Source organism: Anser brachyrhynchus, assembly GCF_964034855.1.
Source record: "Anser brachyrhynchus genome assembly, chromosome: 1".
Lineage (NCBI taxonomy): Eukaryota > Metazoa > Chordata > Aves > Anseriformes > Anatidae > Anser > Anser brachyrhynchus.
The window spans coordinates 1609526-1625003 of NC_137694.1; the positions used below are offsets into that span (position 1 = coordinate 1609526).

Below are 15478 nucleotides of genomic sequence, written 5' to 3' on the forward strand. Positions count from 1 at the left end.
GGGGTAATGGTGGGGTTGTGGGGGGCATGAGGGGGTTATGGGGGTAATGGGGTAACGGGGGGGGTTGGGGATAATGGGGGTTATGGGGGCGTGGGGGGGTTAATGGGGGCATGGGGGTAATGGGGGGGTTATGGGGGTAATGGGAGTAATGGGGGCATGGGGGGGTTATGGGGGTATCAGCGGCATGGGGGGGTTCTTGGGGGTGTGGGGGGTTTATGGGGACGGGGGACATGGGGGGTATGGGGGTAATGGGGGCATGGGGGGATAATGGGGGCGTTGGGGGGGGTTATGGGGATGGGGGGGCATGGGGGGATTATGGGTGTTATGGGGTCATGGGGGCTTATGGGGACAGGGGAACATGGGGCGGTATGGGGGGTTATTGGGGAAATGGGGGGTGTAGGGACATGGGGGGGTTAATGGGGGTGTGGGGGGTAATGGGGGTATTAGAGGTATGGAGGGGTTATGGGGCGTGGGGGGTATGGGAGCATGGGGGTAATGGGGGCTTCTGGGGTTATGGGGATGGGGGGACATGGGGGAGTATAGAGGGGTTATGGGGGTAATGGGGGGCCTTGGGACATGGGGGGGGTTATGGGGGCATCAGGGGCATGGGGGGGTTATGGGGGCATGGGGGGGTATGGGAGCGTGGGGGCTTATGGGGACAGGGGGACATGGGGGGGTATGGGGGGGTTATGGGGGTAATGGGGGGCATGGGGACATGGGGAGGGCTGTGGGGTCATGGGGGGCTCGTGGGGACGGGGGTGTTATGGGGACGCAGGGTGCTCGTGGGGATGTGTGGAGGGCTATGGGGACATGGGGGGTTGTAGGGACGGGGGATTGGGTTATGGGAATGGGGGGGGGGTTATGGGGACGTGGGGAAGGTTATGGGGGCCAAGGGGGGGGGGTTGTTGGGTTCAGGGGTGGCTTATGGGGATGGGGTGGCTATGGGGACGTGGTGGGTTGGGGACATGGGGGTGGGTTAGGGGGCCGCTATGGGGCCGTGGCGGGGGGGGGGGGGGTCACGGGGCTTTTGGGGACGGGGGTTACGGGGCGAGGCGGTTATGGGGTGAGGGCCCACGTGCTGCCCCACCTCCAGCTGCGACTGGAGCAAGGTGAGGGGCTCGGGGACGCGGGATTCCTCCCTCCCTCCCCGGCAGAGCTTTCGGGGTGAACTTTGTGGGTTTTGGGGGCGCTTTTCTCACCCCCCGTAGATCTGGGAGGGGCTGGCGCAGCGCTTTCGCCCCGGATTTTGTCGGGTTCGGCTTCAGCGACAAGCCCGTGAGTAGCGGGGCGGGGGGAGCTCGTTTCTCTTCCCATCCCCAATCCCCTCCCGAAAAAGAGCGGGATGTTTTAAAGGCTGGGGGGGGGGGGGGTCGAAGGGGTTCCTTGTCCCCCCCCTTCTTGGCTTTGGGGTGCCTCCGGAGCACGCCTGGGCCCCTCTTGGGGAGCTGCTGGCCCAGGACGCCCCGACTGCTGTGGGACTTACCACAAACCCTAGCCCCGAGCCCCAGGCTCTTCCACTGGCGGCTTCATTTTGGAGGATTTGGGTTGTTTGTTTTTTTTTGAGGGGCCAGGCCCTCGCGGCGACCCCACCGCCACTCCGTCTTCGAGCAGGCGAGCGTCGTCGGGGGGCTGGTGCGGCACCTCGGCCTCCACCGCCGGAGGATCGACCTCCTGTCCCACGACTACGGCGATACGGTGTCCCCCGAGCGGCCCACGGTGTCCCCCGAGCGGCCCACGGTGTCCCCGAGCGGCCCACGGTGTCCCCGAGCGGCCCGTTCCCGTCAGGGCTGGCAGGATTTGGTGCCGGGCCCTCTCCTCCTGCAGCTGAAACGAAGGCCTGGGGGGGTTTGTTGGGCCTCATCCCTCATCTGAGGATCCCCCCCCCCAATCCGATCCCAGCCCCTGGGGTGTTTAAATTCCTTCCCAAACTCCTTCGTGTCGAGCTGGGGGTGGTGCGACGCCGCTACCCGGAGGGGTCGTAGCCGCGCGTCGCCTCCTCCTCCTCTGTCCCCAGGCACGAGCACAACAAAATCGAGGGCGTCCTGACCGAGAGCCTCTGCTTGTCCAGCGGAGGGAAGGCTTCCCCGGGTGGCATCGTCCAGAGAGAGGTGACGCGGGTGGTCCTGGGGGCTTGGAGCCCGTCAGCCAAGCGGGTTACGTGCCTGCCCTCCTTCCCTAACGCTGCACGTAATTCCGACACGGGGAAATTAAAAAAGTAAAAGCGCTCCGGAGGGGCGGGATTCGCCCTCCTGGCCGATGCCGAGCGCGATGCCCGCCTGCTTTCTCCTCCTGCCCCAGGTCCTCAAGGACGGGGACCCGCTGTCCCCCGTCATCACGCGGCCGATGAACTTCTTCTCCAGAGGGTGAGCCGGGGCGCCGTGCTTCCCTCGGCGGGTGGGACGGGCAGGGAGGGGGGCGAAGGCAGGAATTTGAGGAATTTGGCAGGGGAGGGATCCCTGGGATCCGCCCCAGCAGAGTTTTGCCCCTAATCTGAGTGACCTCGGTCCCACGAGCTGTTCCCGTTGGGTTGGCAGAGCATTTAATAATACACCACGTGGCTTTCCTCCATGCCCTAGACTCCTCCTCTCCTGCAGGTGAGACATCACGGGGGCAACGAAAACCCTAAACCACTCTACCTACAATACACGACCAAAGAAATATCTTTGCCAGCTGTTACAACCCCTCTTTGATGCCTTCGGGGTGCCTCTGGGGGATGACTTGCGGCTCCCGAGGGATTCAAGGAGGGTTGGGAGCGCTCGGCGCGTCTCTGCCATGGGCTCGTGCCCGAGCCGCGCGCTAACGGGGCTGCTGCCCTTCTGCCCCGGACCTTCCTCAGGCTCGGGGCCGTCTACGGGCCCTACACGCAGCCTTCGCAGGCCGAGTACTGGGGCACGTGGACGGCGGTGAGGACCAACGACGGCCATCTCGTGGTTGGCAGGTGAGCTGGGAGCGCCGCGGGAGCTCCTCGGTTCGACACCAGCAGCGTGCCCCTGTCTGCCGGCAGCGCCTCGGAGCTTGTCAGAGGTCTGGGCACAGGATGCTCGGAGCCTCCGGGCGCTTCTCTTGGGCTTTGGGGTCACTTAACCCCCCCAAAAAAGATGTGGGGTGTGATGGAGGAGCAGCTGGGAATGGGACGGGGGGGGGGGTGACGTGTCGCGTGGCGGGGCAGCGAGGGGGGACAAGGAACAGGGCCGCTGATGGGGAGAAATCTGGGGGCACGGTTTGAATTTTGGGGGGTTCGTTCGCAAGCGGAGCTAATTCTGGCTCTCTCCAAGCTTGGGGTTTTCGGAAGGACCTCGGGCTGGTGGTGTGAATTTGGTGGGGCTGGTTTGTGTCCTGCCCGGCACGCGGACTCCTCTCCTCCTGCTGCGGGGGCTGCAAAGACAGCGGGGGACAATCTCCAGCCAAATCACAAAGTACAATAAGGATAGAAAAAATAAAAACCAGGCTCTCCGAAGGGCGCTTGTTGCCTGCCTTTTGTAACAAGAGCATTTTATAACTAGCCCAGCCACGGGGCCGATGCGCTGCCCGCTTGGCAGTCCCGTTGGGGCAAATTCTTGTAACGTCACAGCTCGGCCCACAAATATCTCCAGCCCCTGAAACGCCACGAGCCCGAGGGTTCATAAACCAGGGGGTTTATTTAGCACAGCTTCCCGTCCTTGGAAAGCTCCTGGAAACCCAGCTGACGTGAACGTGCTGGTTAAAAGTGGGAGCCCGGGCCTGCTTTGTAGGAAGTGGGGCCAAAGCCACTGTTTGCCCTGGTGCCGGGGCGAAGCAGCGGGGGTTTTACGGAGCCTTGGGGGTGCTGGTTGGTGCTTGCCTGAACACGAGCCAGCAGCGTGCCCAGGTGGCCGAGAAGGCCAAGGGCATCCTGGCTTGTGTCAGGAACAGTGTAACCAGCAGGAGCAGGGAGGTGATCGTCCCCCTGGGCTCTGCTCTGGTGACGCTGCACCTTGAGTGCTGTGCTCAGCTTTGGGCCCCTCACTACCAGAAGGACGTCGAGGCCCTGGAGCGTGTCCAGAGAACGGCAACGGAGCTGGTGAAGGGCCTGGAGCACAAGTCCTGTGAGGAGCGGCTGAGGGAACTGGGGGGGTTTGGGCTGGAGAAGAGGAGGCTCAGGGGAGACCTCATTGCTCCCTACAACCACCTGAAAGGGAGGTGTGGGGAGCTGGGGGTCGGCCTCTTCTCGCAGGTAACCAGTGACAGGACCAGAGGGAACGGCCTCAGGTTGTGCCAGGGGAGGTTCAGGTTGGAAATGAGGAGACATTTCTGCTCAGAAAGAGCGGTCAGGCGTTGGGACGGGTTGCCCGGGGAGGTGGTGGAGTCACCGTCCCTGGGGGTGTTCAAGGAGAGGTTGGACGTGGTGCTTGGGGACAGGGTTTGGTGGTGACATTGGTGGGAGGGGGTGGTTGGACCAGGTGATCTTAGAGGGCTTTTCCAGCCTTAATGATTTTAGGATTCTCTGATTCTCAGTAACTCCTTGGTGCTCACTCACAGCCGCGCTGCGCTGCCCGGATGGAGCCGCTCCCCTCCTTTAACAACCCCGTGGCATTTACCTGGGAGCAGGGGACCCAAATTTGCTTCCGCCTGATGTGGGGAGGCTGCAAACCCCATCCTCCCAGCTCCCCGACCCGCACTACGGGGCCAGTTCCCCTTTCCCCTGCGATCTGGGGTCAGCCCCGGCCGGGAGGCAGGACTCTGACCTGGACTCCGCAGGGCACGGGGCTGGCAGCAGCAGGGGCTCGGAGCCAGTGATCCGAGCTGCCCTTTTACCTGCTGACTGCTGAAATAACAGAGCGGGCACTTTGCCGAGCTGGGAGCTGACCAGAAGGCTGATTTTTTATTTATTTTTTTTGTTGCTGCTGCACCCGGGAGGCTGACGCGGGTGCAGGGGGCCCTTGGGCGTCGCTGCGAGAGCAAGCTCCGGGCTGCGCAGGCACCTCGTGGTGACAGCAGCGTTATAACGACGGGCTTCCCTTCAGCATTTTGCGGTACGTCAACCAGAGGAAGAAGCACAGAGACCGCTGGGTTGGGGCTCTGGTGGCCGCCTCCGTCCTGCGTGAGTAGGATTTGGTTTTCTTTGGTTTCCGGGGGGGACGTGGGGAATCGCGCCCGTCTCCTGCGGGCGCCAGCTCCTTCCACTCCTCGTGGGAGCCTCTCGTGATGAGGACGAGGAAAAGCTCGAGGAAAGCGTTGGTGCTTGCAGAGGGGGCTGAGCAAAAGCCCTTTGGGCTTCTGGTTTGCACCCCCCCACCGTGTGCTGAGCTGGGCTGGGGGCTTAGCGCCCTGCTGAACGTTCCCTGAGCTCCCTGCTGGGGGTTGTGACTGCAGCAAGCCTCCCCCGGCCTGCTTCGGGATGTTCCCAGGTAATAAAAATTCCGTTCGTGCTGCTTTCTTGCAGCGCATTTAATCTGTGGGCCCCTGGACCCTGTGAATCCGCAGCCGGAGTTCCTTCAGCCGTACAAGTACGGCGCCGCCACCACGGAGCGGCGGCACGCAGCTGGGGTTTCGTTTCGAGGGGGATTTTTGTCTCAGACATTTTCCCTCTGCTCATTTTCCAGCCGGGCTGGTTTTTCTCCCCACCTGTAACCTACACAGCCAGGCAGCTCGGAAGTTTAGAAACCGTCCCCCAATTTTAGGCATCGAAGTCCCAATTCTCAGTCGCAGCAATCACGCGTTCGAAAACCGCGTCAGGCAGTTAAGATTTATCGTCTTTTCCTCCAGTGGACCTGAATTAAAAGTCCAAGCACGTGGACCAGGGGCCAGCTGTAGCTCTCACAGGTTGTTGGGGTTTTATTTGTGCTAAAGCCACGTTACAGGCAGCACCCCGACTGCGCAGGAGGGCCCTGTCCCTCTCAGCAGCAGCAGCTGGCTGCAGGCGGAGCCCGCGGCGGTTGCTGCGCTTACCCCTTGCTGCGTTCTTCCCCCCCAAAAAGTGCTTCCCACGTCCACGGCGTCCGCGCTGGATGACCACGTCAGCCACTACCCGCAGCTGGAGGATCCAACGGGCTTCCTGAACGCCCGTCTGAGCTTCATCGACTCCTTCTGAGCTGCTGCTTGCTCTCTGTTTACCAAAGTCAGGCTTCGGGGGCAGGAAAAAACTGATTTTATTTTATCTCCAGATCAACGCTTTGCACTAACGACCCAAGCTTTGGCTGCCAATGTGCTGCGTTCACACATGCAGTTAAATCCTTCGAGCAGCGCAAAAGATGAGCCCGCGGGGAGGCGTGGACGAAAATCATCAGCCTAAGAGTCAGAGGGTGCTGACAGCTCCTCCAGCCCTGCCTACCTCGCTTCTTGGCCGGCCAGGAGGGCTCAGGGCAGAACAAGGACACCCGAGGGGAAGCGTGACACGAGTTATGTCAGTCCAAGAGCCCTTCCTGCCCTCAGCGGGAGGCTTTGCTGCTTGCCCCAGGCAGCCAGGAGCACGTTCCTAGGAGCAGTGACATGTTTCTGGGTTAGCTGCCCTTGGGAATGTCTTGGGAGCTCCCTCGAAGCTGGGCTGTAGCACGCGGTGCTACCGGGGCGACCTTGTGCCTGGTCCCTGGAGCAATACTGGCCCTAGCAAAAGCCAAGGGCTTTTTCAGAGCAATAGCTATTTATTTTGCCACAGGGAGCTGGGAGAAGTGTTTAAATTAGCATTGAAGCAGTATTCCTTCCTCGCCCTGACTTGGTTAAGGACAGAAACGCCAGTTCGTTTCCAGGGAGATGTGTGGCAGAGCTCCCCTCCCAAGGAAGTCACCGCCGGGTCCTCCTTCCTCCTTTTTCTTCCCAATCTTCGACAGCTTTAAGCCCAAAAAAGCTGCAGTGTTCTGTAGTGTTACCTCACGCAAGGCTCAGAGAAGTGTTAGTCCAGAGTAGAAAGGGAAAAACCTTCATGGCTGAAGTTTAATTTCTCTATACAGTGATTTTTGTCTCCTCTATTTCACGCGAAGTCTTCAAGAGACTGTAAATTTGGGGGTTGGCAGATGCTGCAGGTTTTGGGTGTTTTTTAACTGCTTTGTTTTAAATTTATTAAGAATAAGGGGCTTCTGCTGAGTAAACAGCCCCTGTGGAGGGATTTTTCTGAATTGAAGACATGGAAGCGGACAGAATTAGAACAAGAATTTTCTATTTTATTAACAGTAGTTTATATGAATTCCAACCACTTGGACCAGTGTTTTATTTTTCTGTTAATAAAAATTAGTTCTGACAAAAATCCAGTTCCGTTTTCTTACCACCTACCTCTTTTCTTTTCCCTGCTCTACCGCAAGTGGCCAGAGACGCAATAAGTTAGACGGGAATGTGTTAAGTGTCAGGGGAGGAGAGGGCACGGGAGAGGCTCAGTACCAGCCAGCCACTACTGTAACATCATACAAAATATTTACCAAATCGAGGAATAAAAACCTACATGCAGAAAGACGGGGCCGCGTGACAGCTGGGGAACGCCCAGCCGGTGTTTCAAGGGGGTGTTTCCACCACAGCTGAGGCCGCTGGAAAGCTCAGCCCACGGAGGCCAGGATGACATCGACGGGCGTTTCTTCCTTGCTCCTGACCGTCACCTGCATGGTCACGCCGTCTCCTAGAGCGAGCCTCGACCTTACCAGCACGTCGCAACCGCCTCTGTACACACCTGAGGGACAAAAAAAATATATATAAAAATAAACCACCAAAGCATTTGACAGGTTTCTAGTGTAAGGGGCTCAGGAAGTGATGTAGTTCTAACCCAGGAGCAGCCAGCCTGCCGAGTGCGAGGCAGATACAGGCTGTGGCCAGCTGCACGGAGGGTGAAGCGACCCCAAAAAATCCCAAAGGTAACAGATTAATGCCCAAATTAGTCACGTGGAGTCAGCATGAGTTGCTGGAGGGCTAGGCAGATTTAAACGGGCAGAAACGAGGAAGCTGAAGGTCACTTTTAGTTTGGGAAGGCAGCACGCTGCAGTTGGTGGCTCAGCGCCCCTGCCGTGAAGGAAGAACAGTCCTAGGTTTATTCCAGAGGGCTTGGAAGCGGCGCTCCTGGAGGCAACAGGCTGCAGGATGAGCCACCTCCAGTCCCTCTCCAACATTACTACGAAAACAGACCTGGAGTTACCCGTTCTGTGCCCAGAACGGATCCAGCCCTGCAGTCGGACCATTATATGGCAGGTCCATCGCAGTTTAACGACTGCACGAAGGTTTTGTGGAGTTCTTAACTTCCAGGGATTGCCCAGAAGCGTAAGCCTGGACCACAGCCAGCGAATAAAAAGTTGTGGGTACTGCAGGCCAAATTTAGGACGTGTCTTCAGAGGCAGGAACTTGAAAACAAAGCGTTCATAGGAATCCACTTCCAAAATAACAACTGGCAAGGAAATAAGTTAGGTGTCTTCTCTGGAAGTTCTTTGGAAGGCTTTGTTCCCCCGGGCAGAATGCCTCCACGCGGAGGCACAGAGCCCAGCCCGAGCGCACCCACAGCAGCAGGCTGCGAAACCAGCACCGGCTTCATCCAGCTCGCAGCTTTTTACAGAGCAAAACTTTATGGGAGCAGAATCCCCAAACCCGTTTCCCTTCATTCAGGGAAAATCTGTCTGTGTGGGGACAGGGAAACACGGGGCTCAGCAGCGTGAATACGTACCAGCTAAGTAGAGCGTGTGAGAGTTTTTGTTCTCTGGCACTTTATCTGATCGCTCGCAGGGCTGCATGCCCAAGAACTTGATGATGTTACTGACAGCTTCTGCATTGAGGGATCGGAAAAGAAAGTTAGCTCCAGGCTGGTGCCAAGCTTTCTGTGAGAGCTGGTTCTCAGTCAAAGAACACTCTCTAAGCACCCACACGGCTTAATTGTTTTTCATTCATGATCTTGGTCGCTGCCTCACCGCCGCAGCTAAGGTGCGATGTCCTTTCTGCTGCCTTAGCCCAGGAACGCACCCTTCCCTTCAACAAGCCTCAGCACGACAGCTCTGCCAAGCTTCTGCTCACCGTAATCCCAAACTACAACAAAAACCCTCGTCACTGGGACAATGTCACACTGGAAGGTACCAAATCCTCCTCCTCCTCCTCTTCCTACCACACTAATTATTTCCCCAGCACGGCAGATTTACCAGGATTACTACGTGGGTCACCGATAAGTGAGGAGAGACCATCTCACCATCGAGGGTTTTAATTGAACTCAGCGCAAAGGTTTCTTCTTTCTCAAAGTCATCTCCCACTTCTTCCCACGCAGCTGCGAAGTTCGGCTTTAAAACCTTCTGGATGTGATCAGCCACTGTCACCTCCAAATCTTCCAACTGACAGAGAAAAGCGAGGGAGAGTTTCAGCTGCCAGTTACAGAGAGGAACCTAATCTTAGAAAGAGGGGCAGCAGCGTTTTGCCGCGACAACTCCGGCATGCCTGGCTTTAATTTCAGGAGAAATGTATAATACTGTGCTAAAAAGCAGAGGAGAAAAATCGGTATTTGTGGTGGTCATCTGCAAAGCTTAAAAACATACACACAAAATGATCAGAGAGACAAAAGGAGAGCAAAAAACGGGGCAATTGCTTTTCAAGTCAAAGCCCATTCTCAGCCTTACTGGATGCACAAGGAGAGAGGCAGTCTCAGAACCCAGAAGCAGCCTCTACCTCCCCCAAGCCCCAAAGACAGGCGCTTTCCTGAGATCCAGCTTCTAACGCACTGACTGGTACCAGGAACACAACGCAGAGGTGCAAATGCTCGGGGGGTTGGAGAAAAACGTTGGGCCACGGTTCTGAGAAGGGACACTGGAAGTTATTGCTGCTTTCACGTCTAAACCCACAAATCTCGTCTCCACAGGACACTAAAGTTAAACGAACTTTAGGCAGAAGCTTATTTTTGGGTAAGGATCTAAGCAGTCACAAGCTGTGGGTATTTTGGAAGTGTTTCAGGCAGATCCCCCTGTTTTCAGGCTTCAGGCTTGAAAGGAAACTGTCAGCCCAACGGCCAGAATTAGCAACAGGAGAAAAGAAAAACGGTCCTGAACTCACCACGTACTCATCATCGTAGCCATCTTCTTCTGGCACTCCTGTGTTCGGGTCGCAGTCCCGAACGGTGAACTTCATCGTGCAGCTGAAAGTACAAGCAACTGGGGAGGAAAGGGAAAGCCCTCACAGGTTAGTAGCGCAGTTTCTTCTGCCTGAGCCCTTGCTTCCCAAAAAGGATTGGGAAGAAAATAAGTTAGCTCTTCCCGGAAGATACAGACACGGCAGCGGTCAGAGCACTTTTCTGCCTCACGTAAAATTTCCCCCAGGCTCCAAGATGAAGACTAAAGGAGGATCTCAGGGAAGGAGTATGCCAAGGCCGTAGCGTAACAGGCACTGGCCCAAGGACTTGCAGGGTGCTGCAGTGCCATTGGTCAGCGCTAGCCACCAGCAGAAACCCTGCAAGGATTTCTGACAAGCGGATCACGATCCAAAAGCACAGTTCAGGGAATTCAGACCGGTTCTGATCTTCTCTGGTTAAAGCGTTAACCAGGAAATCCATCTCGCTGATAAGCTGAGTCACGTTAAATCAACTCCAAATCCAGCAGAGGTTCTTTTGCGTGTGAATAACTTAAGAAAGAAGCTTTACGCACAAGAAAATCACTCACTCCTAAATTTCACAGTAGTTTCTAATTTTCTAGGGGGAGGAAAATTTGCATGAGCTGAATTTGCAAAGGCCCAAGTTACCAGTCATTCGTCTCCACCTGCGTTTTCCTTTGACTGAGTCTGTTCCTGAGCACTACCAAGCATCCACGTTTTCAAACACGCTGCTTTCACTGACTCAAGCGAACACGTTCAGTTTCCTGTATCACCTGCGTGCTCTCCAGTCCTCATTACCAACTCATTTTTAATCACCCGGTACCAACGATCAGTTAAAAAGCACGCACACTGTTCTGCACAAACGTAAGTCCTGCATAAAAACCAGCAAGTAAGACACGTGAGGAAAACGGCGCTAGAATCTCAGCATGCACTCACCAAATCCCACACCCTGAACGTTGTAACACCTGTTCTCAAAAAGCTTTCTTTTCCTCGCGATTTATTTATTCTCTCACAGTCGTTACCTGCAGTGGGGTCATCCTGGGGCATCTGCACGAGGGTGTAACACATGCCCGGCTGGTTGTAGGGCAGGCTGGGTGCTGGGATGCAACAGATCACATCGTAAGCGTCCGACGGCTCCATCTGCACAGTGACTCTCTCTAACAGCTGATCGTTCAACGTGTTTGTGCAATCAAACTGCAGAAGAATAAATTGAAGAGGACTCAAGCACAGGAGAAACATTTCCAATCCAGTTTTTCCCAAGTCGGTCTCGCTGCACAGCTTCTCTCCAATTTTACCTGAATTCTCTAGCAGATGGGTATGGGTTACAACCCTTTTTTGGATCGTTTTTGAGGCAACACACGCCCTCTTAACTTTACTGTGCAAATCCCTTAAGAGGGAAGCTGTCTTTTTTAGGGTGCAGTGGCAATGCTGTTCACACTACACCCTGGCCTCACTAACGGCTGACCCCCTACTGCACCCTCACAGGGGCTTTTCATTTCCCTCACCTGGAAAACAATGTGATTTGTGAACACGTGTTTAATACAACGGACAAAATACTCTGTTTCTGCTTCTGTGAGCTGCACCGGTTCTGAAGACTTGAATAACGGACCCAAGCTCTTAAACTCTGGAATGGCCGCCAGTTGCTCTGCACAGAAAGGAGAAGACGACGACAGACACTCAGTGACAGGTTTGCTCGTTGCTCCCGCCTCATCTGTAGCAATCCTCCCCCTGCTTCAAGCACCGGACACCCGCTGATCTCCTCTCGTACCTTGGAATATATCCTGACGCGAAGGAGCAACTTTCTCAGGCTTGCTGGTCACTAAGGCAATCTCTGTGATGAGAAAAGCAGAGACATCGCGCTGTCAATTCCACAACGGGGAGTTTTAAATGCCTTTATAGCTCCACTAAAAATTCATTAACCTGCAGCGTTTCACACATCCTGCTCCTTACCACTGCCAGCTCCTCACACACACTAGAGTATTTTCTGCTAGGCAATACTGGATTGTAAGAAGAGAAAAGGGGAGATGTTTGAGTCACGATGAAGAAAGTGCACTTTAGTCTGGAACAGCCAGCAAAAAGCTCACCACACACTGCGTGACTGGTCCAGCTTCAGCATACAACATGACCACCGCCATGATATATGAGAACAGCAATTTACAAGACAAGATGCCGTTTCTCAGAAGGCATTAACTTATTTACTCCGCGTGAGAGCACGTAACCCCTGTAATTCGAAATAACGCAGCTGCTATCTCCCATATCTAACAGATAGGAAGGGAAAATGAGAAAGGGGGGAAAAAAAAAACCTTCTCTAGAAAGCTTGTGCAAGGTCAAGATGCAAGAATTGCACAAGACCATGGAAGAAAGCCAGCGAAGTGACTTAGCGCTTCTGGAACGCGCCTTTTCCAAACATCTATGAGCAGATTAATTCTGATGATGTACAAACTCCCATCCGATAACAAGACTAGCTGAACGAATAATGAAATCTTGCCAATCCGTATTTCTTTGGAAGAGGTTCTGTTTTTCCTCTGTGAAGATCGGGCAGGCTTACCTACACAGAGCCCGTGACACTGAACTGTGAGGCATGCAGCTGAGTCACCTCCGTCTTGGCCTGACCCCACTGCGAGGGCAGCAGCCAAGTTTACGGGCATCAAATATCATTACGGCAACACGCGAACGCTGCCAGTCTCTCCTATTTAAAGGAAGCCTGAGCGTTACCTGCTTTCTGTTCAAAGATCGGTGCGGTAGCCAGAGGAACTGTTTTCATATCAAAAGGTTTGTCGGAAGGCTCCAGTGTATACTGGTGGAGGGCTTTCTCCATTCCAGGAACAGAGACGGTCAGCCCTGCAAAGCAGAATCACAGGCAGAAGATTTCAGTTTTAATGAGGTTCACTGCCCCAGAATCAACATGGTGCCAGGGTCTGAAGAACTTATCAGCATTATATTTCCGTCCCTCTTGAGATCAAGTAAGGAAAATTATTTTAAGAGCTCTTCTCTGTAGCTCAGGCTGCAGAGCAATACTCTTGCATGGAATCTGCTAAACAGATACGGCTACAGCTAAACAGATACGGTTTGGACTTTGGCTAATAAAAAGCTGGCAGAAGTACTTTCGCTTCTCGGCAAACACATACAGACACTTGTATACACGCACACGTGTGAAGTACTTCAAGACACTGCACAGAATAAAAAAGCTGCTCTGAAGATGACAGAGACTAAGTTGCCATTCCAGAGTATTGGAGTCACAACAGTTCACTTGAGAGAAGTCACATTGCAATAATCTTGATCATTAAATACTTTGCTGCACAATCGCTCTGGCATAAACTCTAATACATCTTTTTATAACCAGCCCTCACAACGAGATACGTCATCCGCATTTTGCGACGGAGAAGACGGTGCAAAGGTTAAGAAACTTGTCTCAAGTGAAGGAAGAGGCAATGATGAAAAAAGCCCAGCCCATATTCCTGCTCTATTTACCCAGACGATCCCTCCCATATTTTGCTAAGTCTGCCATTCTCAGTTGACACAAATCCTTTGAGGAAAGCACTAGTGCCAGAAGAAACACACGGTTCCATTTCTTCCAGTTATTCTGACCCAAGTTACCCCCAGACGCATCACAGAAAATTATTCTTACAGCAACTAAACCCACCCATAATACGGAATGTGAAATAACAGCTCACACTTCAGGCGTGCACACATTTCTTTCTACCACTGACCATTAAAAATATAAGCAGCATTCAGGGCTATCTGTCTCTGCTGAAGTACATTCAAGTAGAAGGTTGCTCTGTCCCGAACTTCGTCATCGCTGTCCATCATACACCTGGTTTGGGGAACAAAAGGACAGAAGGCGGCTTGCTCAGGACGTTGTGAGAGCTGAGCTGCAAATGGCACTGACCGGGCTGGGCTTGATACTGCAGCGATAGTCTGAGCTCTCCTGATGGATTTGCAAATTGTGGAAAAAAAGCATTCAGACAACACGGTAGCTGTCACACCCAAATGTGCTGACCAGAAAACGTAAGATTTTAAAAGACGGGATATTTCATTCAGCTCTTTCAGTCAGGAGATGCTAACCTGAAGCTTGTATACAAGTGCCACACTAGAAAAACCTAAGGCTAAAGGAGATGCACCAAAACACCTCACACACGTGGCTAGACTACAGAACGCACACCTGGAGCCTGCATTTTATGGCTAACTGCACCATGCAGTTGCCCTTTTTTTGATTAAACAGCTTTGTTTTGAGATAAAAAAGGAGAAGGAAAAGATTACGAAAACCACCGTGTTAGAGCTGCTTGCTATTTCATACTGAAAAAACGTCCGTGTGCTCAAACATTCACCTACTTTTTCCAATTACAGCAGGTGCCTTATAAAAAGAGATCCTCTCCCCCCTCCTGGCAACTCATTCTGTTTTTTCTTCCACATTGCTCCGGTCACTTGTCACAGCAGTTCTTCACCTGCACCTATGCCGAGGTTGCCTTTTTCCTGAAGCGTTTCATAATTCAAATTATTTATTTCACCACAGAAGTCAGTCATAGTTTGGATTTCTGGTACACTATGGTGCTACACACGGGAAGAACGTGACATTTATGGAACAGACAACTTAGGAAGGTTGGGTGGTCTTAGCACAACGCGCACAAAGCTGCGGAACTGGAACACCTGAGACCAGCCACAGACCTTTTACTATTTATGAATAACATGGACATCTATTTTCCTGCTTCAAAGGGATGCAAAAATGCACGTTTATCGAATTACTGTAGATTTATTACCCACTAAGGAAAATTTTCACATCAGGTTGCTGTCAGGTGATTCCATGACCCACCACATCCTTCGTTTACGCACATTCAGCAGCCCTGCGTTCCCACCAGCCGGGAAGGAAGGCAGCCACCCGCTCAGCAGACCCAGCACGCGTTCCGGCCTGGCCTAACTTGCTTCTTTGTGGAGCAAAGCACCCGGTGTCACCGCTACTCAGCCCCTACACGGCACAGTCGGACCCACTCACCTCTGCAAAAGCACCAAGATGCTTGGAAGAAGACTCTCGTTCTGGGCACCAAACTTTGCCAGCGCGCTTACAGCAGCTGCAAGAGGAAACAGGGAGGCATCAGAGGTGTGAACGCTACACGCAGATTTCACAGCAGACCCAGAGCGTTGTGCATACTGCTGTCCCGAGGTTCCAGTGACAAAGGTTGTCGCTTCCACGCCACAAACTCGTTAAAGATACGGAAAGATTAAAGTATTTTTATATTTTCAAAAGGAAATAGTTTGACATTAGGGTCTAACAGGCCAAGGCCAGCTTGACCGCCCTACAACCCTGTTCCGAGAGAATCCTCTGCCAGATGAGGTTAGGTCAAGCTCCACAGCTTGTTCCAGTCTCTGGCCCCTCTACCCTTAGCAGTGGCTCACACTCCTGGCTATCTTTGTTTTCCACATACAGATGCATCCAGTGGCCAGTGACTCTGCAAGGAGGTGAAACTCCTCAGCAATCACCTAAAGCGGCCTGTCC

General features: G+C 53.8%; 2 protein-coding genes across 3 annotated transcripts in view; one reads left to right on the forward strand and one right to left on the reverse strand.

The window, feature by feature from the left end:
- Positions 1-46: 46 nt before the first annotated feature.
- MEST (mesoderm specific transcript) lies at positions 47-7198 on the forward strand (the record flags this gene model as incomplete). The annotated part of the gene is given in 10 exon segments (XM_080576180.1): positions 47-51; positions 1094-1109; positions 1209-1234; positions 1236-1275; positions 1582-1871; positions 2217-2363; positions 2837-2938; positions 4983-5059; positions 5402-5470; positions 5937-7198. Coding segments are annotated over 10 exon segments (885 nt in total). The 3' UTR covers positions 6050-7198.
- Positions 7095-15478, reverse strand: part of COPG2 (COPI coat complex subunit gamma 2) — a 21110-nt gene continuing 12726 nt past the window's right edge. For both annotated transcript variants that reach the window (XM_080578259.1, XM_080578260.1), the window contains exons 15-24: positions 14978-15053; positions 13698-13801; positions 12703-12828; positions 11756-11818; positions 11493-11632; positions 11010-11181; positions 9955-10052; positions 9104-9242; positions 8591-8689; positions 7095-7612 (exon numbers count right to left, since the gene is read on the reverse strand). In XM_080578259.1, the coding sequence (XP_080434385.1) occupies positions 7482-7612; positions 8591-8689; positions 9104-9242; positions 9955-10052; positions 11010-11181; positions 11493-11632; positions 11756-11818; positions 12703-12828; positions 13698-13801; positions 14978-15053 (1148 nt within the window). In that variant the 3' untranslated portion in view covers positions 7095-7481. The remainder of the gene's footprint in view (positions 7613-8590; positions 8690-9103; positions 9243-9954; positions 10053-11009; positions 11182-11492; positions 11633-11755; positions 11819-12702; positions 12829-13697; positions 13802-14977; positions 15054-15478) is intronic.